The sequence below is a fragment of the Strongylocentrotus purpuratus genome, unplaced genomic scaffold, assembly GCF_000002235.5.
Source record: "Strongylocentrotus purpuratus isolate Spur 01 unplaced genomic scaffold, Spur_5.0 spur5_scaffold_15, whole genome shotgun sequence".
Lineage (NCBI taxonomy): Eukaryota > Metazoa > Echinodermata > Echinoidea > Camarodonta > Strongylocentrotidae > Strongylocentrotus > Strongylocentrotus purpuratus.
This window is the reverse complement of record NW_022145600.1, coordinates 28,644,655-28,671,606: the sequence shown is the minus strand read 5'-3', so window position 1 is coordinate 28,671,606 and position 26,952 is coordinate 28,644,655. Positions and strand designations below refer to the sequence as shown.

Below are 26,952 nucleotides of genomic sequence, written 5' to 3'. Positions count from 1 at the left end.
TTAAAAAAAATTAAAAATCTTTGAGTGACCGGTTTTTATCATATTCGTTTTCCCCAATAGACTACAGTTTAATGAAAACCGTTTGGCAAACGTTTTTTTTTTAAATTTGTAATTCCAATCATTAATATATTGATAATCAGACAGGCGATCGGCTTGTAAAAGTCATGGGGTTCCTGACTGACCTAAAGGTTTATAATTATCATTGCAGCATGGGCTAAATCCAGGATTTTGTTTCAGAATCTGAGACAAAGTTACCGGATCCCTTTAAAGAATGTCTCGGGTATATTGTTCGTTTTTAGATCGGTTACCTCTCATGGCATTTATGGGATTCAAACAAGCAAGCAATATTTGAAGAATCATGGGCGAAGTTCACAGTCATACATGGCATTGATTTGAGATATTCCCCGAGAATGTTCTACATTAAGGATATGAAGTTGAATAATTGATCGCAAAGACGTTTGACAATTTTTTTACGGATAAAAGCCAACAATTTATACCATACTTAAAGTCACATGAGATGATATAAAAATGAACATACGTAAACAAACATGAATGACTGGATGAACAGAAAATACGAACATCGCAGGAAGCAGGAATTGCATAACCGGAGACTGGCCTATTACCTGAATTACCTGAATGACCTGTGATGACGACCAATAAGTCTAAAGACTTGTACAGGGCCATTCAACAGGTCGGTGACTCAATTCATAGCTTTATGGTTTGCACACCCGACTGCAGCCAGAGAAAGCATAAGCTTGAGTTAGACTGGAGTCGGCATAGTTGACATTTGATACATCATTTGATACACTACACACTTTTAGCTAATATGATAATAATGGATTTTTAGAATATTGACTTATACTCCAAGGAATGTCTTCAAATACCGTTACAAACTCGAAGTGATGGCCTTACGCGATGGTTTTCGCATTAAAAAAAAAATCAATAAAAAAAAAATCAATGCCCTCATTTTTAAATATCACGTCCGAATTACGAAAAACATCACTTTAATGTTCGTGCATTTTAAAAGGTTTTTTAGACAGGGCTATCGAAATCGACTCAAGTTAATTTTTCGAAAATCTTTCTGATCACGATCGTAATTTTCGTAATTTTTGTTGTTTATTGCGGTTGCCTTTAAGAGAATGGGATAACTTGAAGATGGGTTATCCTTGGTTCTCTTAAGTAATTCCCATGCCAGCATTCTTTTGATTGTAAAGCCTTTTCATGACCAAGAGGAAACTCGTTTAGTTCCGTTTGAAAAGAGATAACCAACACCAATCCATGATATAACGAGGCGCAACTAAAAAAGGTCGGAATTCCATAGCCGGTTCAAAAAATAATGTTAGTCGAATTCTGCATCCCTAGTTCTTCCGAGAAAAAGGGCAAGGACTAATTTTGTTTGTAGTTGCTCTCCTCCTTGATATCAATGTCGCCGCTATTGTTATTCAAGTTGACTATCATGCAAATGAACTAAATATTTCAAGAAGCCATTGATAATTGATGATTTCTTACATGCTTTTTGCCTCGAGCCGAATTTACGATTGGGCTATGACAGACAGGCGGTGTGTAAAGCACACCGGGGTGCGGCAAAATATATTTAGTTTAATAACGTCAATTTCGTGAAAACAAAATTTTAGAGACCTCGTATTATATTCATCGGGAAATATTATGTAAAACAAATAATAGAGTGTCTTTTTACTCGATCGCTTCGTTAGCTAAAAACAAGATGGTTTCAGGTAACGATGTGCCTGAATACCTTCACATTTGGGCAACAAAGTACCGGAATATATCCTTTTATTCATGTATCAAGGTGTTTGAATACTTGAATTTTGTTTAAATTCATGTATTTTGCAGCATTTATCATCATTTGAAGAGTGCCAGAGTGATGCAAAACGAATCTTTCTGTGGTGAATGATTATAAGAAAGGGTTGAAAACGCTGATATAGCACCTCATTATGGCATTAGTGCTCGTGAGTTTCAATATCAGATATAATTATAGAACCTATCTAAACAGTTTTTTCTTCAAAGTCATGTCTGAAATGTTGATATCGACAAAAACCTTGGCAAATCAACGCCAGTAACTATAATAAGCAGGAATTTCTAAATTATATTACCACGGAGTTACTACCCCCTCATCGTCACTGTTGACGGTGTGATAATTTCCCAGGCAACCCAGAACGTCATACAAACCGTTGCCCAAATTAAATTTTGAACTGAACAGTATTGATAACGCTTATTCACAAAGGTGGAGTCAGATCTGGTTTGAATTAATTCACTAATAATGGAGTGGCAAGTGTTGAATCGCATTACGCTGACTGTACAAACAACTGTAAACTATCTACACAATGAATAAACAAAATAAATAAAGTTGTGAAATGATAATTAAATGGGAAATAAGATGTATGATGACATTGGTTTTGTTTGTTCATTGTGTTACAAGGCCATGGTATTTGGTCTCGATAAGTTTTTATATGAAATAAAATATATAGTTGTTGATACAAAAAACTTTTCCTAAGTTTTCCTCCTTTGGTGCTTGATTTTCCTCAAACCTTGTTTATCGCTATTTTGTTGACAGCAACTTTTTAGGATAACTGTTTTCCTTTAAAAACTTTTCTGAATACTGGCCTTGAGGGCAGTACTGGTTTAGATACCATTCAAATATTTGCTCTTTTGAGAAACAAACCAAGGCCATTGCTGACGTATTTGAAATACGTCAATATGATGAACGATTAAAGAATGGACGAATGAATGAATAAATGGATGGATGAAGGAACCCATTAAAACAGATAAGTGGAAACAATCGACCAATTAACTAATCGATATGTCTGTGAATCAATTAGTGGACTAAGCAACCGGTGTATCAGCCAATCAATCAAGCGAATGGTTTCAGAGAACCGGTGTCGCTCTACTGTTATATGGTTTTATGGTCATTGTTAACCCTACTGAGTTACTCGGATAGGACTCAATGAGTTGCTTAACTACAAGCACGTAGTACATATGTTTTGTTAAATAATTATTATTCATATATAATGCACAATATAATATGTATTATATCCTGCATCAAAAATTTGTTGGTTTTTGATTGGATGAGAGCTCGTCACATGACCAAAAATATTTGAGCTATTTTTAGAAAGTACTATATGAGAGTACTATTTTGGTTTACTATTTTGGAGTTGAAAAAAAAAATTGAATTTTTTTTTTAATTGAATCAATTTTTTTTTTCAAATCTTAATTTAATGAAAACAAAATATTTTAAATCTTTTTAGATAAAAATTGACATTTTTTTGTTCTAAAATTTTGTTTCCCCCCCAATTTTTTTTTTTTTTTTTTTTTAAAATAATTTTTTGATGCAGGATATAAAACAAATATACCATGCCTTCTATTCGAGGTACTGGTTAAACTATAGGCCTCGGTGACTCCAAAAGTACCATTGGAGTCACCTCTTGCGCATAGTTTTAACCAGAACCTCTCAAGGCAGTGTATATTTGTATAATATGTAATTCAACAGGACGATTGTAATATATAATATGTCCCCTGTGGATCAAGGGGGAGGGGGGCATGTACCTCCGGCAAAATGGAACTAATCTAGCATACATTAAGCAAGCATTAAGTGAAAGATTTTCTCTTATAGTGCCCCCACATTTGTTTATACCCCAAAGGCACCTAATGTAGAACCTATAAAACCTATATTAGACAAATTATGGATTTTTATTTTCTGCTTGTAGACGGTTGTAAAAGAGTTTGTTTTAGGTTTGAAAAAAACTTTCTAGTGTAAATGTGAGGAGGCGACATGGCTCAGTGGTTGAGCGGTGGTCTCGTAACTGGGAGGACCTAGGTTCGAAACCAAAACGATTCGCAAGTGCCCTTTGGTAAGGCATTCATCCTCATTACCAACTCCCTCGAAGGAGACTTAAAGTTGTCGACCCCCTGGTTACTTACCTACGTACAAGCATACACATGCTTTTTTTTAATTTTTTTTTTATTTGTATGATACAACAGTGAGGTACAATGAATGATCAAAAAACGTTCATCGTATTTCTACATTTCAGAGTTGTTTAAAGATTTACGCCCCCAAATCCGGCAGAAAATCCTGGATTCGTCAACAATTATGATTTATCAATTTGTGTTTTGCAGATGGCAGAGGCATTACGTACGAAGCAGATCATTCTGGAGGCCTATCACAATGCTTCCATGGGGATCGTCAAACTCGAGGACGGCAACATCACCGCCCTTCTCGATTCCCTCATCGACACCGTCAACCATCCCGACTGGAAGGCAGGGCGACAGAAGACCTTGATGGACGGTCGAAACTGGTCGTTCCCGAGCGCCATGCTCTTCTCGATGACCACCATCACCACAATCGGTACGTCATCGTCGACCACGCTAATTTATTTTTCGGGGCCGGGAAGTACTCTGTTGCCTATCTAGTTTGAATTAATTTTTCTTACCTCTTTTTGTGAAATGATTATGATAATATGATTCATTTTTGATAGTTTAAAGTGACTCGGCAACATCGTTGAAGTTTGATGAAAAAAATTGCTTAATTTGTGTATAAAATGTTACTTATTATATTCCTTGTACTGTACTAACCCTCTGACATGCAAAAACCCTGACAAAATTCTCAAACCACGAAGATATCTATGGTTTTCTTTGAAGGCGTCACTGTGCAAAACCCTCAGGTTTTAATATCGTGGTTGCCCATTCTGAATAGGAATAAATACTCAAATTTGTTGTTTGTCTGGGCCCAGAATTGATTATTATATACTTATACCCCATTCATAGTTATCATGTTATCGCCGTGCAAATTTTAAAACCATGTTGTTTCCGCTTATGATTATGTTTATTTGTAAATGAATTATTCGTAGAATTCATACCAAAGTTCCGAATATATAATGAATATTAATTTTAAATTTTAATTTAAATTTTAGAATGCGTTAACTCATATACTTAAAACAGGGTAAGGGTTAAACAACGTCTGTTTTGAGCCTAGAAGTTCAAAGCAGACGTAGTGCTCAAATACGTGTTTTTTCGGACAGCAAGATAAATACATGTAATAAGTGTTATTTATGATTTCCGGTAACGTATGTACACTAACTATTTATTGGAAGAGAGCTTCTTTTCTATTAAAAGTATCTTTTTTTTCCTTCATTCCCGTTGACAGGATATGGTGATCTGGTACCAGAGACTGTAACAGGCAAAGCAGTGTGCGTCATCTACTCTGCGATTGGAATCCCCTATTCGTTCTTCCTCCTTGCCGACATCGGTCAATTACTGGCTTTAGGTTTCATTAGGCTCATCCGATGGTTCAACCTCTGCCGAAGCACGAAGAGGGTATCGAAGAACAAGTCAACGCAAACGCAACGGCGGAAGACCACAAAGAACCCCCCGATGAGGCGATTCCGAGGCGCGATGCCAATCGTCACCATGAAGCACTTGCAGTCCGTTCGGGTTAGCGCGGACCATGAGGATGCCTCAGAACGAAGAGAGATCAACGACAGGGTCATCGGTATGACCGTTCTTGGTACAACTCATGAGGATGCACCATCGCCGAACACGAACAACTCAGCACTCGACCAGTCCTGTCCGGCGATCTGCGACGAGACACCCTACTGCAACGTCACCACCAGCACTACTACCTTTGATGAGAAAAAGGAACATCTTCAGACCAAAGACACCACGGTAGATCCTGAAAGAGAGCGTAAAAACGATAAATTCGCCAACGACGATGACGAGGACGACTACCCTGCTGACGAAGTTTCGTTATTACTTGTTTTTTGTACTCTCTCCACTTATATCTGCATAAGCGCGTTGGCTTTCAGTTGGGTAGAAAATTGGGACTATGGGACAGCCTTCTATTTCACTTTCATCACGCTTACGACAGTTGGTTTTGGTGATATTGTCCCTGAGGTTCAGTATGAAAACAGTCGGTTCTTCTTCTGCCTTCTTTTCACAGTATTCGGTCTTGCCGTGACATCCATGTGCATAGCCCTTATCCAGGACAGGGTTTCTAGAGCAGGGCGGAGAGTGTTAGGGTATCTGGACAGCAGAAGAAGTTCCAAAGACATCGAAGAACAGAATGACTCCGTCACCACAAGCAGAGATGCACGATGTAAAGAGGGTTGAATAGGACTCCTCGCTTTGAGGATAATATACAGGGTAAAAGGGTTTATCGAAGAGTATGTTCTGAAATTTAGCAATAATGTGAAGTTACTGACATCATGAACGTTTTCCTTTTCTTCCGAAGTGGCTATTAGCCGTTGCTCACCTCTCTGTTAGAATGCCTTCATGCCTCTTGCCTTCTTTTTCTCTGCAGTTTGATGCGCTGATTATTATAGTATAACGGAAGCACTTGTGGGTGGGTGAAAGACACAAAGAAAGAAAATCGTCTGTCAATTGCTTTGAAGGTGAATACGTTCTTTTATCACACATATCTCACTATGAACATGACTGACAAAGAAAGCGGACAAAATATACAGTTCCTCAGGTAGACAAAGAAACATCCCTTCACTGCTATCGTGTAAAAATGTGTAGAGCAGGTGTCACATGCATATTCACCTGTTTACATAATAGCAGTGAAGGAATGTTCCTTTATCTACCTGAGGAACTGTATATTTTGTCCGCTTTCTTTGTCCGTAATATTCATAGTGTCTATGCCTACAGTAGAGTCCAAGTGCGAATAATTCACACAGAACAATGCATTTGCTCACCTCTCTGTTAGAATGCCTTCATGCCTCTTGCATTCTTGCCTTCATGTGTGCACCAAGGGTTATTCGAGGTTGCGCGAGATCTGAACGCCATTCACAACAAGTGCAAGAGAGGGATCGCGTGACCGCCTGGGTAATATTTGACAATACAGTAAAGAAGGGCTGAAACTTTGGGAAGAAGAATCGCCCGCCAGAAACCTTGCCTTTTATAGATTATGGAGGAACAGCAGTTCGCAAGTATACCCAGTGTGTTCACTCTACATAAAATTGAGTACACATCACTTTTCTGAAATCAACGGACAAGCGATACATTTCTTTTCTCGCGGGGAGGGGGGGGGGGGGGGGCATCCGCCTTTATTTCGAGGACCACAGCAAAATCTAGTATTAAATGGATAATTTTGTGATGAGATCGGATTAGCAAGAAGTGTGCGGTGCTTGATATGGGAAGGAAGCAAATTAAACAACCTAAGTAAGGTTTTTTCAAAATGAACCTCATTGGAAATACTCAAAATGGAGCTTTTTACCATTGGGGGGGGGGGGGGGGGGGGGGGGGGGGGGGGGGGGCGGGGGCGTTGAATTACTTCAATTTTCTGCAAAATCGAGGTCGTTTTTAATCCTAGAATAAACGGATGATACACCTATTAACAGAGTAAATCTCTCGGGTTTACATGCTATAGTGCTGAGAAGTACGAGCTGGGCTATAACGCGTGTATGTTATTTTACTTTTTTTAATATATTTTTTAAAAATTAATGACAGTATTCTCAATGTGTGAATTCAATAAGAGACAGGCAACTAAATCAATCGCGAGTTTATAGGCAATAAATCTTAAGATAATCATCAACCTGTAATTGAAACAGAGTGATCAAATTTAAGAATTACGAAAGTGCCTCATTCCATTCACCACAATCATGCACCTACTTTTTTACCATTTGTCTTGCTGACCAAAAGTTGGACTATTTTAAAAAGATATTTTTATATATGGTAGATGATTTTGTATAGATTTTGCTGGGCAAAATATGGTTGAGTATTTAATCAGGGTATTTTTTATACGACTCTCATGCCTTCGCAGTAACGACATTGCCGTGTGATATACATGTATGACGTGTGTTTTAAACAACTTCTGTTTTAATAATATTCCATGACATGTAGATGACGCAATAGCCGAACCATCCATCAACATTTACCACACTCAACCCAGGTGATGTAAATGGATACCTGGCAGGAATTAATTCCTTGAAATGCTAGAGCGCCGCAATGGCAGCACAGCTAAAGCCGGGGTAATAATCTCCAAGTTTGGAAGCGCTTAGTGATTCAAATAAGCGCTATATAAAAACTGAGTAATTTTCTTGCTTCGTTAGAGGAATTTTAGTGGGATAATTTATGACAGACAGCAATTAAGAGAATAACTAAAATCCGGATTTTTGGCCTCTGTGTGACACCGCCTATTTTGAGCTATACACACGACATGACTGAAAGTACTATTGACTGGCGGATGTGATCGAAATGCCTCCCCCAAAACATAGTCCATGAAGTTGTAGCAAAAATATAACTGTAATAGTATAGAATAATTGCTATTGATTTTGAAATATTTTGATAGCTACTCTCTAGTCATTTACAATAATTTGATGGGAATTTGGTTTTATTTTATTTATCAAGAACAATCATATCAGATATAATAATTTAAAAAAAATAGCTTTCTGGTATGGTACCAATCATTATATTAATGATACTTTCTATTAGACTTACTAATAGCTGACATGTTAAGTGCAATTTTATCTGCAAAGATACTCTTTAGTAATTTCAAGTGCGAAAATATATTCAGTAATACTCGTTGGGTAATGGTTGAACTATTCTACAACTATTGGCTTGTAGTTAAAAAGATTCAGTTTTATATCATGTAATTTCTTCGTGAAAAAAGTGTCTTATGTGAAATGTCTACTGAAATCAATGAGATAAAATTTGTTAGATGGTAATTATGCAATCATTTCTTTCCTACTCTCCCATCTTTTTTTCTTTCACTTTAAGCTACCATAGTGCCTTTAATCTTTGAGTAATACGATCGCGACTACTTTCGAAAAATCAATGTAATGCAATTTTAATAGCTTTGTTCGTCACCTATTGAAATGTATTATTTTATTCGCGCATTATTTCTATTGGTTATACAATAGGGTCTTGAAATCGCCCTTAGTTGATTTTTCGAAAATACTTGCGATTGTTTTGAGTCAAGTTTGGAAAAAAGTCAGTGCAGTTTAACCACATGTATTTTTACTTAATATCCAGAAGTCAAGCACGATTTATGCTGTACAAAAATTGTATACAATGTATACCGACGAATTTAAAAAAGGATTAGAGCCGAATGTGGATGTCAATATCAAACCATCACCATCATCATTTTGAAGAAGGTGGGAGGTCACTGTAATTATCCAGTTTAATTTCGACACGATCGCAAAGACTTTCGAAAAATCTATTCAAGGTCAATTACCGTACCATTATCATATTGCATATCTCAAAGAGCTTCTGATGAAGTGCCGGAATATGTCATTCTCGAAATTCTCGTAATTTTATTATGGGTAACGTTAACGAAGAAGGCTATTGCAAATGCCTTTGGTTGAATTTCCGAAAGCCTTTACGATAATAATAATAATAATAATATTTGATTTTGATATAGCGCTTAATACAAATGTCTCTAAGCGCTTTACAAATATATACTATTACCCCGGTCATTGGATTCAGTGCTTGCCCGCACACACTGTGTGCACAATCGTGCGTTTTCTTAATAATAACTTTATTTGTTCGATGATATACAAAGAGATTTATTCATCAGTGGCTCTATAAATGAGTTTATATTTGAGCATCACATCCTTTCTCGATTTAAAGTTCGAGATTATCTTTGTACATAAAAAGAGAAAGGCACGCATTCGAGTATTCAAACTTTTAAAGTTGATAGGCCTGTAGCTCTTGCTTGTTTATGAAAAGCTTCATTATAAACACGGATATTCATGGTGTTTTTTGTATTTAGTCAAGGTTTTAAAAAAGGGCTCTGTGCATGAAGAAATTATAAATGCAGAATCGTCTATACTTATTTGCTTTTCATTTTCATATCATTTTTTTTAAATAAAACAGCTTTGCCAAAAACGTGAATATGTTTGTCCGCATGATGAGTTATTTAGGTGCTTGTTTCATCTTCATTGTCATTTTAATTTGTTAATGGATGATGCTTGGTTTGATGTAATATGCAGTTGGAGGTATTATTTGAAACATTTTAACAATACAAATTAAAATATTTTACACCTAAGTCTGCCCATCACCCCAGTTTCCATCCGCCGACATGCCCCCTTTTCCTCTCTCTTTCCAACCTCCCAATGTTAAAGGATATAAGTATATAAAAGACAACCAAACAATAATGACAAAACAACAACAAACAATAACAATCGAAAATGCGGATATGTTTAAAAAAAAAGCTTTGTTAATACATCCAAATTTAGCCTCACATTTTCAAGTTTATTTATCATACATGTAGTATGGTGGTTGAAGATTGCGCCGAAAAAAAGGCCACAAGATATTAAGGAAAGAAAGCAGTAGTTCTGAAGAAAAAAATACAATTGAAAACGTACAGAACTTGCTGAGAAACTTTGCTTGTATATGAAAAAAAAGGACCATAATTTTAGGAAATAAGTAAGTATAAAAAAGAAAGAAAAAGTATAAAGTGAACTGAAGAGAGCATTGAAACTGACTATGTGTTTGTGTGGGTGGGTATGAAAGAAAGAAAGAGATTATGAGAATATAAATATATAAATATATATATATATATATATATATATATAATATATATATATATATAAGTCCAAGGATAAAGTTCTCCGTTCCGTTTGTTTTGTTTAAGATTGACATTATTTCCAGTGCTGTGATGTCTGTCTTTGAATGTTCTGTGGCATATTTGTACATGGAGGCAGATTGGTCTTGCTTGTCAGTGCCTCTCTCTTCGTTTTCTTCTAACTTCTAATTCATTTCAGATCTGCATATCTGTTAGCTTTTTGGATAATGGCTAGTTAGAGTATTTGCACTGGTTTCCCATTGGTCAATACAATACCAGAGGAAAGGAAAGATAAGCCTGTCTGTTTTTGTGGGTGGTGTAAAGGAAAGAAAGAAAGAGTGAGAGTGAGAGAGAGAGAGAGAGAGAGAGAGAGAGAGAGAGGGAGAGACAGAGTGAAAGAGAGAGGGAGGGGGAATAATTCAGTTTCATTACGTCTTCATTTTCTGATTCGTCACACTCGTGTACCGTGTATACAATGCTATTACCCTTGTTTTTTTAAATCAGCCCATCACAATAAGTAGTATCCCGACGACGATGACATCACCGAATTGTTTCCGAAACAAATAGATCGCCGTGCCCCTGGATACATCAATAACAAGAAGCTTATCATCGAAAACTCTACGCCTTTCTCCTCCCACTATCTGCGTATCGATCCGAGGAATCGAAAGCAGCCACCACAGTCTCGGGTAGTGCTAAAGTAATGAGCCCCGTAGCCCCTCTTCTGTGGGATCCAATGGTCAAACATCAAGACTGCGCGTCAACCGGAGTGCTTTTGTCATGTAAAGCGTGTAGCTAAGGGGGTTGGTATCGCTTGAATACCCCCCTATGATAATCCTCAATAGGGAGCTTTTAGCTTTCCGTTTGTACTCCTCATACGGCTATAGGGGGGTAAAAGTAGGCCGGTAACAACAACAACAAAAGAAAATAGAAAGAATGTTCGGACGGTGTATCGAAAGTGGTACAAGACTGCGACGCCATTTTGTTCCCAATACATACACTGGACTTATACTTTAGGATTAACTTTCAATGCATGCTGTTTCTGGGTAAGCCTATCAGTCGAGTTCAATCTTAATCGGTTTGAAAGAAAATCTACTTTCTAATGATATTAAATGCAGCGAGTTTTGTCGTTTTCTGCTTCTTTTTCGCTAGATTTAAAGTGACTTAGTAAACAGTACCTCGTCGAACGAGTTGACTGTTATGTCAATATCACGCATGTATACGAATGGCGTAGTGAAATAATGGTTTTGCTTATTATGTTTATTCATCACATTGGAGGTCTCAAACGGGATTATTCTTTTAAGAAAAATATATCGATGGGAATCATTTGGAGAATATATTTGTTAAAGTTTGTTTTCCATTCTTTTGACCCTTGATGAGATACTCCCTGAAGCAGCTTTTCTAAGGTAAAGTGGATGGGATATGCTGTGACAGCAGGTGATGTTGCAGATAACTACACAACGGTGTAAAACTTCTAGATACATTAAAATAGTGATATGCCAGTGAAATCCATCTGAAATGATGGTTTATACCAGTTTTTTTTATCAGAAGTTAAGGTAAAAGCAAAAAGTTTATTTAAATAAGTTCGTGAGTCTGTCCTTGTATCAATATGTACATGTATGTTGGCTAATCCAGGGTATTTCTTCTTCTTCTTCTTCTTATTCTGCTGGATAATCTGCCTCCTTCAATACTGAAGATGATTTCATCCAGTATCGCTCAGTTCTGAACTGAAATTGATATCAACAGTTTCATTTTAGTCCATATTTCGTCTGATTCAAACTTTAGTAGCGCTGTTAATTTAATAATGATGCGCAGATATAGTAAAATCTTAGACGGGGTAACGTGTGAGAAAAACTATTTTGGACATCCCCCACACAATTGTTTCAATTGAGCATAAGATATTTTATTTTCTTCAATTTACAAGGAAGACATATAATTTAAATTGGTCTGTCTACATGTCAACCTTCCTAACTTTATTATCACATGAAATTTAGGCGTTTTGGGTTTGCATTATAACTACTCAACAACACGTGCCTTTGCTAGGAAACTTTTAACAGACTTATAGATGTATCAGAGTCTGTCGATATTTAAAAGAAAAATTAGAAGGAAGAAATATAAGTGTTTGAGCCTTAGATGAGCCATTAGACAAACAAATCAAGACATTTTCTATGTCAAATTAAAAATGTAAAAGAAGAGATACATGTAACACAATTTCACCCGCATAAGTCCTACATGTATCGCTCTTCAAAATTTTATTTAAAATTGGTCCTTTTACATTAAAATTTTCTTAACTTTATTATCATATGAAATTTAGTCGTTTTTGGTTTGCATCATAACTACTTAACTACACGTAATTTTTGTATGAAACTTTTAACAGACTTACATGTATAGATGTATCAGAATCTGTCGATATTTAAAACAATTATTGATTCCTTTGTACACAAAAATAATCATTTTTATTAAATGTATATAGGCACCTGTATACATGTACCTACGAATTTTATGATCTAGTCGGTTTGAAAGGCTATAATAATTGAAAAATACAAACATTACTACATGTAGTTATCATCGAAAAAGTAAACAAACATCTTAAAACATGGTAAACCTTTCGATTTAATATTTTTAAAGCCTTATGTTTAGATATGAATAAGGTAAACTTGCAAATTACACGATTTAACAGTTTTGAAGGCCTTGCGTTTAAATACTAATCATCATTGTAAAATGGGTTACAATAGTACCCATATTTTATGTATTCTGCATATCATGTTTATCTTTATGTTTATACAAATATGAATTTATATTATTCCAGTTTCATCGAATTAGCGAGCCAAACAAGTAGTGATCTACATACCAAAAATACAAATCCCAACAACTTAAATGATGGTGAGCATGACGGATGACTACTCAGATATGCGATTTTTCGTTTGCTGGACAATCATTATACAATGTAGCATGTAAAGTCATTTAAGGATTGAAGAGGAATAGGCAAGAAATTAACACATTAAAAGGATCTAACTTTTCAAAAAACTCAGGGTTTGAAGCCTCAAGCCATCCCTTTAAATCCACATGTCCACCCTATTCAAAAAATGGCATTACATAGTGTAAAAATGAATAATATACATATAAAAATAGACAACTTGTAAAAGCTGTTTATTTTTGTATGTGCATGTCAGGTTTATACTTTCTTTAATGTATCAGTTTGCAGCATCTCTCACATTGTAAGGAATGAGCAATGAGTAAAGTTTCATCTATATTTATCTTATCTATTTTATTTTACCCGACTGCTAAAAAAGGAATATCATGCTTGTACATATAAGATGTAAATGAGCAACCAGGGACCGACGGATATAAGTCATCTCCGAGGGAATTGCTAATGAGGATTAATGCCTTACCAAAGAGCATTACATGTAGTGTATAAATTGAGATCACTGCTTTACCCCTAAGCCATCGCGTTTTCTCAAAATGTACACTCTTTTGTCAAATTGAATTTGCAGTTAAAAAATTACACCTACGGCTATAAAGTAATCCACTTTTAAGATGTGTCTTGTCTAGAACATTCAGCTTAGAATATTTATAGTTTTCAAGCACACGTACGTTTGAATTCTTAATACTCAATGAATCTTTTCGAATGTCCTGTTTAGGATTTTTTTAATTTTTTTATTAGCAAAGCACTTTTTTGAATAGTAGTAGAATACTATGAGAAGAAAACAAATCTCATTGATTTATTAAAATAAAAGTACTTTTAAAGGAATTCAGGAAAATCGTAATCACTTCCTAACGGTTTCCAACAGTGCCATCATTAAAAGGAAAGAAAGAGAAAAATAAATGTTATAAATACACAAGTAAAAAAAAGATCTAATGCGAGGTAATGTGATTTTTTTTGTAACTTACTACCTACTGTATCTATTCATCTAAGAAGCAGCTCTCTTCAAAGTCAAATGAATTATGGATTGGAATAAATACAATTCTCGCTTTGAAAGTGTTTTTTTCTTCATGAATTGGTTTCAAAATGAGGTCATATTGGAAAAATCAGAGACCTAGGGGTGTTTCATAAAGCTGTTTGTAAAGTTACGCATGACTTTATGAACGACTTGTATATGAAGTGCCAGATAGGATGCCCAAAGTTTTTTCTGATATTTTCAATAACCTCAATTAAGTTATGGCAAAATATATACTTTGCATTAAAAATGTTTATTATCATAAGAATGTTAAACTTCACCTGCACAGTTCAACTTTAGTTGATGTATTTAATACTGATTGAGCATCCCATTTGGCTTTTCATATACAAGTCGTTCGTAAAGTCATGCGTAACTTTACGAAACAACCCCAGGCTAATCTGTGCGATTAACAGCACAAACATATTGTTGTACTCATGACGTTACAAGGCGTCTGGAATGAGAAGGATTAAAGGAAGATCTTCATAAAAAATGTAAATTTAAACTGATTATTGATTTTATTTATTTATTCATCATCAACGATAAAATATACGACAGACAATATGGTACAAACACCAATATTACAAGCAATAATAAACATAATATCAAGCGAAAATATTGGAAAAGGTAGACAAATCTCTTTCGTCAAAGAATATTGCAGTTGATGTACATGTAAAGGGCACAAATTAGAAATAGCACATGTGCTAGTCGAGTCTGCCACTGATCTGATCATATATGGAGAGTTTCGAAGCAATATAAACCATAGTCAGGTCAGCACCGTTTTTGCGATGCCAAAACAATTACAAAAGAGTATAGTACTATTGATTAATTTATAATACGGACAAAAATCCGCAATAAAACAAAGAACACAAAAAAAATCTCATTCACATTTTAACACACAGTCAGCCAAGATCGCTTTGTGTCAATATCAATATCCAACGACAAAACGCTCATTATTTGTTCAAATACATGTACATTATGAGTAGGTATGGGAGGCTGTTCCGAAATAGTTGCCCCATTTAATACCAAAGTCACATGAAAAAGACAGACGCGAGACCGACAGCATGCAGCCCGAATATTATATTACCCCAAATGGCAAAAAAGAAAAGAAAATCGGTTGGTTTTGAATCGGTTTGGCGGTGTGACTGAAGTATAAAAATGATAACCGACAAGATCTGACCCCTCCTAGTTACCTAGACCATCTAAGCCATAGTCAGCTTGATCGTAGATATATATAGCCGTCAGGTTTAGCCCCCCTCCCCGCCCCCAGAGCCTCAGAAACAGTACCCCAAAGTTGGGTCGAATACCCCATTAACATGTAATGGACCAAATGTTGCCTGCAGGAATTACCAAGCTTCGACATATAAACACATAAACCGAAGATGAAAAATCAACAACACCGGAATGGGTTGTTAGACTGCCCCGAAACAAAAACGCTGTAAGGTAGCCGTATCATCAACACATGAATGGAACATGGACCAAATCTGTACGTTATACAATATATAAAAACTGACTTAAGTTTCCATCAGGAAAGGGTTGTAACTTTCCTCTCAGAATGTGCCCTTTCATCAAGCTTGACTGCCCATATCGCTCTGGATATGAAGACCAATTATTCTCTTTATACATTCCAATCTTAATAACTCGAAAGTATTTCATCCTATTCCTATCCATTTCAAATTTCCATGTACAAGCACTGTACATGTAGTGCATTCTTGTGTAGGGTAATTTTTCTGAGGTACAATTTGGTGTCAAATGATCACTTCATTAATAATTTATTTCAAATTGTAGAAATTGTATTGCATTCTCAACAATTGTCAAAAGATGTTTTTAGAATTATAATCAATAAACCGTCTTCCCCTGTTTGAAAAAACATAACAGAGAGGCTTGCCACTTATCTGGGCTATGTGGCGGCCATTCTTGCGTTCAGGACTTTTGCAGCATACAGTCTATTCTGGAGATGCCGATGTCCGTTAGTAGCGGAGGAAGAGCAAAAATAAGATTACAAAACCGAATGAAGCCATCAAGAAATGATAGTGAATATCAATAACAAGGCCAAGTGTTTCTCACTAAATGTGTGATATCTTGCAATATCTTTCAAGTTTTATAACAGCAAACATACGTTTACAAAGATTTCTTGTCAGGGAGGACAAACCCAATGGCCCGAATTAACAAAGGAGGTTTGTCGACAAACCTCCTTTTGTTTCGACAAACCTCCTTTTTTTTTTTTTTTTACTAACCAAGGTTTGTAAAAACGTGTCGAAACGCGTCGTATGACGCACATAAACCTCGGTTTGTCGACAAACCTCCTTTGTGAATTCGGGCCAATAAGATCACGGTCTGATTCGTGCCATTTGCATTAATTAGAGGCTTACTCGATTTATTTCATACCAATTATCTCAGTTTGCTTATTAAAGGGGAATCCAATCTTGATAGCAAACTACTCTAGAGAAATATAGACAACTAAGAAAAGTAGACCGGCAAAAAATTGAATGAAATCGGACATAAAAATGAAAATGCAACGAATTTTTGAAAGTTTGAATCACTATACATAAACATGTGTTAAAAGACACTTAGGAGAAATAGATTATATTTTTGTGCACCACAAACGGAAGAGTTACCGCGACTACGTCACAATCTACTTACATTTACCGATTTGCCAATCTGCCAGTTTAAGATTCCCATAGACTTATTGATCTCGTGTTTAAAGCATTCATGATTATCGATCCGATCTATTTTTAACTTTTGCTGTTTCTGTTTTTATCTTAGTTTTCTGCTTCCATACAAATGAGTTTGATACAAGGGTAGAACTGCCATTTTATTATCCTAAATGTGCATTCAATTTTAAAGTTTATTCAACACTCTTCATATTGCTCCGTTTAGTCTCATTTCACAACGCCCCCTATCGTCAGAGTCAGCAGCCTAACATTGAAACCAATTCATGAAGAAAAAAACACCTCCAAAGCGAGTATTGTATTTATTCCAATCCATAATTCATTTGACTTTGAAGAGAGCTGCTTCTTAGATGAATAGATACAGTAGGTAGCAAGTTACAAAAAAATCACATTACCTCGCATTAGATCTTTTTTTTACTTGTGTATTTATAAATTTATTTTTCTCTTTCTTTCCTTTTAATGATCAAAATAGGTTGCAAGCTCGTCATTGCACGAAGGATAAGAAGCATGAATTATCATAGATCACTTATGCTTGGTTCATTTAGTTCATTTCATCCAACCCCCACCGTAATTTTTCCATTTAGTAAAAGCAAACATTTTGCAGAGGTAAGCAAAAACATGAATATTCATGAACGGTCAGACAATACAGTCTTTTAGTACGTAACGTATAGTGAATGGGAATGGGCGATGATCCGTCCAGGAGGTAGAGGTCAGTGGTTTGTGCTGGCAATGTTCCAGCGAGCGAAAATGAGACAACCGGAGCCATATGTCATAAACCCTTTTTTAAATATACAAATACAGAATTTAATGATAAAAAACAAGATAGTGATAACAAATAACAATGGCAATTAATGACAGTATTTGGGAGAGGCAGAAAGGAGGGATTCCTTATATGAAAGCCTACCCCTAAAACACACATATTCATGTACAGGAAAAAAAGAAGAAACACGAGCAAAAGAACAAAACAAAGAATACTAAATCATACTATCATGTACAATCAGAGTTTAAAAAAACACTAGCAAGAGAGTTTAACAAACTGAATCTACAAAAGTGTCATAGTCGGCCGTGCTATTAATACTGATTATTATACTTATTTAACAGAAATTGTTTATATTTGATTTTAAACGTACTTAGAATACAATGGAACAATTGCAGACACTTCGAAAATGCCTATTCCAGGGCTAGACCTGTAATTTGTTTAGATTATAAATGAAGCAATTGTACTTTGATTTGTATCTCATTAATTGCGAGTTTGTGAAAGTTTTGCCGATCCTGCAAACAGCGGCATCTGTGTACCAGTCCAAGAAATCCATAAAGTTCCATGTAATTGATACGGGATGTTCATCATCTATGTATGCATTGACTCGACCGATCTTTTGAAGGGATCTACTGTACTGAGTGACCCTAGTACATGTACATATGGAACATTAATATTGTGAAGCATTTTAATAGATCTGTTTACTAATCTATATAATTATGTTTCAATTAATGCATGTTTATCTTTATAACCCCTAGTTACCAGCCATTTCATTTATCTGCTCTGAATAATGACGTCGATACTTGATTCCTGAAAATTATTGATTTAAAACCATTTAACACGACGTACATGTATTCTTTCTTATATCTTACAGTCACTGCAGGGGAGAGTCGTCTTAGCCCCTGTCGCCGAAGTTAGCGGATGTTAACGGATACTCGTGTATCATGTAGTGATGTCGAACCATCCCTCTCTTCTGTATCTTCAGAGATGAAGGACAAACTGGACAGCGAGAAGGGAGGCATCACCATGAGCGAAGGTCCGTCCAAGACCACCAGAGGGCGCTGCTTCAAGGTGAGCTGAAAAATATGAAATCATCTTTAACCTGTTATAGTGACAACGATATCTTTGAAGTAAGGTTGTACGATTCTTATAGTCCTACGACACCGGGTTCGCGATGAATTCCAACACAAACCGAATCCATAACTTTAACCATGGACCCATCACTATATCTAACTAATACCCAACTCGCAACCGCAACCCTATATCCTTGACGAAATAAAGTCCGAAACAATCGTCAGATAAAATGTCAGTTCTTCTTTGATTTAGAGACTAGTATTCCGTCTTTATTATGGTTTTCTAGAAACAGATAGTATTACATGTATATGTAAACCAATTATAAAATGAAAGGTAGACGTAATGGATCATGTATGCTTTTAATTGTTCTACCTTATCTGATAGTGTCATCCCTTGCATACCATCTCTCGAAACCTACATTAATGAAATGGCACAAGTATAATCGCAATTGACGGTTAAAATGAATTGATATTTTCCATAATAAGTATTTAAGTGTACTTGTCTGTATTGAATCTTTGCATATATTTACGATGATCATCCAAACTGTCAAGAACAATCTACATACTTATTATTAAGTATCATACATTTTGTAGAACTGTGCACAAGGAATTCTTTCACCTCTCGCTTCTTCCTTCTCATTTCATTATTATAACATGGTGTAGGATGATTGTGGTCGTACATCTTTGTAGATTTAGATTGTTTAGATACTAGAGACTAGTATTCCGTCTTTATTATGGTGTACATTCAATACATTTTTTTTTTACAATCATGACAATATAAGACATATTGATGCTATTTTCTACGTTATCATACTAATAGTATTACTTGCTTGTTATATTTTGTGAATTGCATGCATTATTTTTGTATTATCAAGGATCTCATGGAAGATAAGCTGTTCTCTGTCAGCTGAAGACTGGTTTTCCCCTATTCTGAATCTTAAATTCAATGCTATTCATGAATTATTTAAATCATGGAAAAATTAATACCAAATACATGTACATGTAGATACGCCGTCTCGCTGCGAAGATATACAGTCAAACCTGACTACAGCGACCGCCCAAGTGAAACACAAATGTGGTCTTTGTAGACAGATGGTCTTTGTGGACAGGTTCCTTAAGTACATGTTTCAATGAGAAACTTTTCAAGGGAAACGAAAAATGTGCTTGTTGTAGACAGGTGGTTACTAAAGCAGGTTTGACTGTATTTAACAAATCTTGAATTTAATTGAATTATTAAATTACAGGTTGCCATCACGGTGTTCCCTGCCATAGTCTGGGTCCTCTACCTCTGTGGCGGTGCCTGGATGTTCACTAGCATCGAGGGACCCCATCTCATGCTTCAGCGGCAAGTCGAGAAGGAGTACTTCACCAATCTTGTCATCGAGGTAACTACCATGATGCCGTTTGGGCAATCTTTCCCTTTCTTCCTGCTATACTCATGGATATTATGTGAGCCCACTTGAATACCAAGCGGGAGTATGAACACCCTTGACTCTCGTACGATAGGTAACGAGTTTCAATCCATGCACCGTGTGTTTAACACTTCGACAAGATCCTTTGTCCACCCCGCGCCCTCGATCAAGGTGTATAACATCGGTATTTGACAATGATGGAGTAATTATAATTGCAGGGACCACAGGATGGGCAATGGTGTGGCTCCCGTGGGTACATACATGTAAGCAGGCGCGTACGCAGGATTTTTTTCAAGGGGGGGGGGGGGGGTTTAACATTTTCAAATCGGGCCGAAAATTTCGCACTCGACTCAGCCAGCCGCTGAATAAGCGGGGGGGGGGGGGGGGGGGGGGGGGGGGGGGGGGTGAATAAGAGGACACTTTTTTTTTTTTTTTGGTCTCGAAATTGACATTTTGCTCCGTTGGGGGGGAGGGGGGTGGGGGTAAGGTCTCCTTTTTATGTCAGCCATGGGAATATTTTTTTAAAAATTTTTTAAATATTTTTTAGGGGGGTTTATACACATAAAAATACCAAAGGGGGGGGGGGGGGTTTAACCCCCAAACACCCCCTGCGTACGCGCCTGCATGTAAGATCAAATCATCCTAAACTGTAATAGTATGAACTTTTCAACCATCGTCTTGATTCAGACTTCAATGAAACAGTCCATACGCACTTCAAATTTGTTGAAAAGTACGTGATACATGTATCTCTTTTCACCCCTATGACAATGACATTAATTATTATGGTGGTAAACGAAACTGTAATCTACATCTGTATTGACACCAATATTAACTGCATGTCTGAGTCTGAGGCCTTCGAGGTGATTTTCATACATATGTGTGAAGTCTCTAAAAGACCTCGTTGTAGAATCAGATACTTGATAAGGTAAAAGAAACCTTCTCCTGTTTATTCCATCACGTATCGGGTTTTACATAAGGTATACCGGATTAGGAATTGAAAAAATAGGGGAAGGGAGAGGGGAGGGGCAGGATGTGCCCCTAACTCTTCGAATAAGACAATGTATGTTTATCGAAGATTCATATGTAAGACGTCTGCAGTAAATGTAACGCACCTTGAGTTGGTCAGATGCTTGTCCGACATAGCACACTCAATTGTAACCTCCATCTTGTCTATTGTAATACCCCCCCCCCCAAAAAAGTAAAATGTGAATGGAACATGGTTCTCAACCAATGCTCCGTACATTTCAATGTCTAGAGCCTACGAGAGCTACATTCAATGTCATCAGCTCAAGGGGCTTCTGTAAGTCATACTAAGTTTTAACAGACTGACAGCCCAGGAGACTTTGTCAGCAATTTAATTCTGAATGATTATGAGACATCCATGTCTACAAGTTGAATACATTTCTGAACTAGTCTACCATTTAGCTCGAACTTACATGTAGTTTAGAACTCCCAACTTGACCCGATGCTACTTTTGTTTAAACCCCCAACAGGCCTGGGAGAGGGGACGGAGGTGCAACATCAGCGGAGCAAATTACGCGGCGATGAATGGTTCGAACGTGACCGACTGCCAAATCGACGACCTCGCCGACACCATAATGCGCGAGATCCACCAGGATAAGGGCCTTGAATGGAGCTTTCTTGGTGGTATTCATTTCTGCCTCACTGTGGTCTCTACAATTGGTAAGCTAAGCGAGTTGGCTCTGATATATGCTTGTTTGCGTGGTAATGCGGACGAAGTATATTCAAGTTAGGCCCACAAGGTGCAATATGAAATAACTTCGTCGACAAAGAAAAGTGTAAGGTGATGTCTCAGTGTCAGTTCCCTCTTTATAATTATGAAGTTTAGAGGTTCGCTTATTTTGCAAATTTGCTAGAAACTATGACAACGACCTAAATTCATGGTCCATTCATTTTATTGTAGTGAAACATCGATGTGTGCAACTATACTCATTTTGGCCAACATTTGGCCAACGTGTTCTCTTTCGTTGGCCCAACGTTAGAGATATAATGTAAGGCCAATGCATTTTCGTCCCTCTTGCAAACGTTAGCTCAACGGTGACAAATTGACGTCGGATCAACGTTGACTCAACGTTTGACAAAATATAACTGACCGACAGCAACTGTGCTGACCGTATTGAAGATCTTACTTCAATGTAGTATTGCCAGCTGTTAAATAACTGAGCATTTTAAGTTTTTAGGGAGATGAAAAGTATTTGTAACCTCTAAACCTCGATTCCATTCTTCTTTTGAAGCTACAATGTTATATTATGTTATGAATGGCAGCGTACTATTGGTTTAGTCGAGATAAAACCGCGCACATAACCATGATAAACGATTTAAACCCTAGTTAACGTTGACATACATTTTATACCCTATTATGATACCTTATTTAAATCAACCCTTTCACTCATTTGATAAAACAATCTACGAAACGTACAATATTGGTTCCTAAATGTTGATATGTTTTCTTTCTGCACTGTCTCACAGGTTATGGCTTACTGGTTCCTCGGACTCATACAGGACGTCTTCTCTGCCTCCTGTATGCCATAATTGGTATCCCTCTCAACATCACCCTTATAGGATGGGTTGGGAGAGGAATCGTATTCTGCATCACAAAAACGTACCAGTCCCTCGACAACCTCCGCATGTCATGTCGAGAGAAGCGCGGAAGGCGAGTCGATGTGCGTCCACCGCGCTCTATCAGCACCTTGAGCATTATCGGAGCCACCCGGATCAACGCCACAAAGCAGTGTAACCACAATGCGGAAAAGGGGAAGAACAAACGAAATTCCAGTTTTATCAACGGAGCCGTGGAACATTCGGACTCTGATACGGAAATACAAATGAATGGCGCCCACCAGCTCGCGATTAGACCGAGGCAAAACGGCTTGTTGCTGTCGCAGAACCGCTCTACGGCAAAGCTGAGCGGAGGTAATAACAAAACGGACAGCTCTGGAGGAGGTGATAGCGAGAAAGAGTGGGAACACCCGTCAATGGAACACGTTACTCACATTTCTCAGATGCGAGACCTGGTAAACGGATCCGTGAATCATGGCGATCACGGATCCGAAAGGAGCGACACGACCATGACAGGGGTGGAGGACGATGGTCCGGTTGTCTCGGACAATGAAATCAACGAAAACAACAGCAATAGTAACTCCGATGAAGGAGATAACGCTTCAGGGAACAAGGAAACGGGTGTACCGATATGGTTCGTCGCACTTTTCTTTGTCTCGTACCTCTGCTCGACGTCCCTCATGATTTATTATTCCAACTTTGTGCCAATGAATTGGTCTTTCATTGACTCCCTCTATTTCGACGTCATCACCATCTTGACGGTAGGGTTCGGGGACATGTTCTATTACACGAGAGGCCAAACCCTGACGCAGCAGCAGAAGACGTCCGCCACTTTGGTATCCATCACAACGATGATCCTTGGTATGCTCATGCTCTCAGCCTTCCTCTCATTCGCCGTCGAATCCTTCACGCTCAACAATATGAAGAGGTGGTTCGACAACGTCTTTGTGAAATGTTGGGAGGGACTATTCTGCCGGAAAAGGAAGAGGAAAAGGGACAAACCCACACGTTAGCATTGAATATGTATGCATTCTGCTCATGAGTGGACCAATGAGACTATTCGCCATAAAATTGCCACAACGTGTGCCTGTAGTTTTACATTAGCAATCATACATGTAACAAATTAAAGTAACTGAATGTCAGATGCGTTAACGTAGCCTTTCATGTTATTTAGACTATTTTTTACATTTGTATTTCAGTTAGTGTTAATCATTGTAATTCCCTATATCATATTAATGTCATTTTTGAAAACTTTAAGGGGTTTCGAACAGGTTGGACAACCTCAGTTAAGTAATAAGTATTACATTTGGAGCATGCAGATAACCCACATACGAATGTGTTCATCGCAAGCATCAGTTTGTACAGACATTTTCAAGTTGACTGAACGTTTCAAAAGAGCTAAGGTTCACAGGGACAATGGTTCTCGAGACCGAAGATACAGATGGCTGATCGTTCACGAGGCCGAGGTTATCAAGACCAAAAAGTTCAATAGGTCGAGGTTTCGAAAGACCGAGGGTTTACTAAGTGAAAAGTTCTAGAGCCCGAATTTACCGAGGTTCACGAGGCCAAAAATTCATGAACAGCAAACGTAAGTTACTCAAGATCAAAGATTCACAGGGCCTATGGTTAATAAAACAGAAGATTTAAAAGACCGTATCTATGTTCTTAATTTCCGAAGGTCTACGAGATCGAATTCCCATAAGACCGAATGATTGCGAGGCCAAATTTTTCTCTCTCGTGAACCTTACTCACGATACTGGTGGTCCATTATAAAGATAAACGTACAAAAGCCTCATGAACTTTTAGTCTCATGCACCTTCAGTTTAATACCCTTCACCCGTTTTTGGACATGTTAATTGTTGCCTCGCATTCAAGCTTGCATTATGACTGTAGATCGTTGATAAATGGTTAATCGGTAGCTGGTTTTAGCAACAGAAAATGTTAAACCTTAATGCTACCATAGCAGTGTAACAAGACCGTCCATTCTACATGCTCCACATGCCCTCGCTAAAGTCCGTTATCACCATCATGGTTACCATTTGTAAAATATATAAAATGTTACGGAGTATAAAGGCCAACCTTTAAAATATGTATCATTGCATCTAATAATATTCTTGAAAGTTTTTTTTATAGATCTGATCACTTTATCATATGTTTTAATTTAAAATAAATCAAAACTTTCTCCTTGTATTCGACTTATCAGGCGGAGAGCCGAGTAGTTATGAACACAACATGTTTTGTGTATCAAATGATTCTTCATTGAGAGGGAAATAAAATACACTTAATTATCACATTAATGTAGATTTAAGGAAATATTTTTATACTAATTTTATAACTGCCTTATTTTTATATTTTGGTCAGGCTTTAGTAGGTCTCATTGTATTTCTGAGAATAATGATCTATCTGTGGAATAAAGAATATAGTCTTGTTAGTATCATATAATATTATCATACTCATTTTATCATACCCATTTTACCATTTTAATTTTTAATTTTTAATTTAGTTATCAGGTTTTCTAAGTTATTACATGGTGTTTTAATACTTATCTTTCTTCGGGATAGATAAGTGTGTACTTGAGAAAGAGGCTTACTAGTTTTGCTTACAAGATGTTATATAAATCATTATCTGGCCTACCCTGGAAGATTGGTTGGTAACTACTATCGTATCTGTTAACGCCTTTTTAACGATCATGTTTGTCAAAAGTACAACCAAGTGCCATCTTTTTTTGACGTAATATGGGTATTTCTGTAGAATATATTTTATAATACTATTGGTAAAATATATTTTAAAATACTTTTAGTAAAATATTTATATACAAATTATACGATTTTTCTCTTGTTTGTTCATTTCTTTCTTCAATATTGTGTTTTTATTGGAAATGCATTTTTGTTAAACTAGTAGTATTACACGTAATCGTTCGCTCTGCATTATGGGATACATGATTCAACATGAAAAAGAAACATGCAGATTTGACGGTCACTGTGACCTGGTATACAAAACATTTAGTGGAAAGCCAGTGTTTAATGACTGCTCTACATTAACTTAAATATGTCTCCCATCGGTCTAGGCAATCCAAAAGTATGCCCCTATGGCGAAAAAACCCTAGAAAGGTTGCAAAAGAAACGGGAAAGGTAAAACGAGATAAGTAGAGATATGAACAGAGAGAGAGAGAGAGAGAGAGAGAGAGAGATAAAGAAGTACAGTGTAAGAGAGAGTATGTGTGAGACAAAGAGATATACAGTGAGAGAGAGAGAGAGAGAGAGAGAGAGAGTGAGAGAGAGAGAAGGAGAGAGGAGGAGGAGAGAGAGAGAAATAAAGAAGTAAGAGAGAGTATATAAGAGACAAAGAGATATACAGTGAGAGAGAGAGAGAGAGAGAGAGAGAGAGGAGGAGGAGAAGGAGAGAGAGAGAGAGAGAGAGAGCGATGAAAATTAAAATGAGAAAGATCGATGGATCTAGTAGTGGGGAGGACGAGAGAGACAGATCAAGGGGACTGACAAATATACCTATATGGGGACAGAGACCGGGAAGGGAGAACAGAAGGAAAGGGAAGAGAAGAGAAGAGAAGAGAGAGGGAGAGAGAGAGAGAGAGAGAGAGAGAGAGAGAGAGAGAGAGAGCAAGCATGGTTTTAAAAAATGACTTGAGAAAAATCACACGGGGTACACCTTTACAAAACAAAATACTTATTATCATTTTATAACGAAAACGATTTGTCGGCTAGAAGACCGTAGAGAATATTTGATAATCAAACAAAACACTACTTATTTATTTTTTCAACAAAGGTAACTGGTTTATTAACCTATTAAGAGCCACAAGGGCGTTATCTCTGTGTTAAAGTATATGAGTTAATGTCCTTCTGGTTCCATCTAAACAGATGATTTGATCTGGAGGGGCACGGTGTAAAGAATAAACTTCTCTGCCTCTTTCTGTAAATGTCACGTAAACTGCTGTCATATCATAACAATAGGCTTGAATAAACAAATTCAAATCAAACAAAACAGGTCGAGAT

The 26,952-nt window shown here is 36.9% G+C and overlaps 2 protein-coding genes across 2 annotated transcripts in view; both read left to right on the top strand.

The window, feature by feature from the left end:
• Positions 1 to 6,507, top strand: part of LOC579462 (uncoordinated protein 58) — a 38,348-nt gene extending 31,841 nt beyond the window's left edge. The window contains exons 3-4 of the mRNA XM_011674287.2: positions 4,132 to 4,360; positions 5,159 to 6,507. Of these exons, the coding sequence (XP_011672589.2) occupies positions 4,132 to 4,360; positions 5,159 to 6,120 (1,191 nt within the window). The 3' untranslated portion in view covers positions 6,121 to 6,507. The remainder of the gene's footprint in view (positions 1 to 4,131; positions 4,361 to 5,158) is intronic.
• Positions 6,508 to 11,393: 4,886 nt separating this feature from the next.
• Positions 11,394 to 25,766, top strand: LOC752055. The gene is made up of 5 exons (XM_001175508.4): positions 11,394 to 11,559; positions 18,752 to 18,948; positions 20,195 to 20,335; positions 21,856 to 22,045; positions 22,853 to 25,766. The coding sequence occupies exons 2-5, from the start codon at positions 18,799 to 18,801 to the stop codon at positions 23,953 to 23,955; spliced, it is 1,584 nt and encodes a 527-aa protein (XP_001175508.3). The 5' UTR covers positions 11,394 to 11,559; positions 18,752 to 18,798; the 3' UTR covers positions 23,956 to 25,766.
• The last annotated feature ends 1,186 nt before the right edge of the window (positions 25,767 to 26,952 follow it).

Bases quoted from the DNA above. Each gene is read 5' to 3' on its own strand.
- LOC752055 (XM_001175508.4), top strand. From the start codon at position 18,799: ATGTTAACGGATACTCGTGTATCATGTAGTGATGTCGAACCATCCCTC. The intron at 20,336-21,855 runs GTAACTACCATG...AACCCCCAACAG, and splicing joins TCACCAATCTTGTCATCGAG to GCCTGGGAGAGGGGACGGAG. The intron at 22,046-22,852 runs GTAAGCTAAGCG...ACTGTCTCACAG, and splicing joins CACTGTGGTCTCTACAATTG to GTTATGGCTTACTGGTTCCT.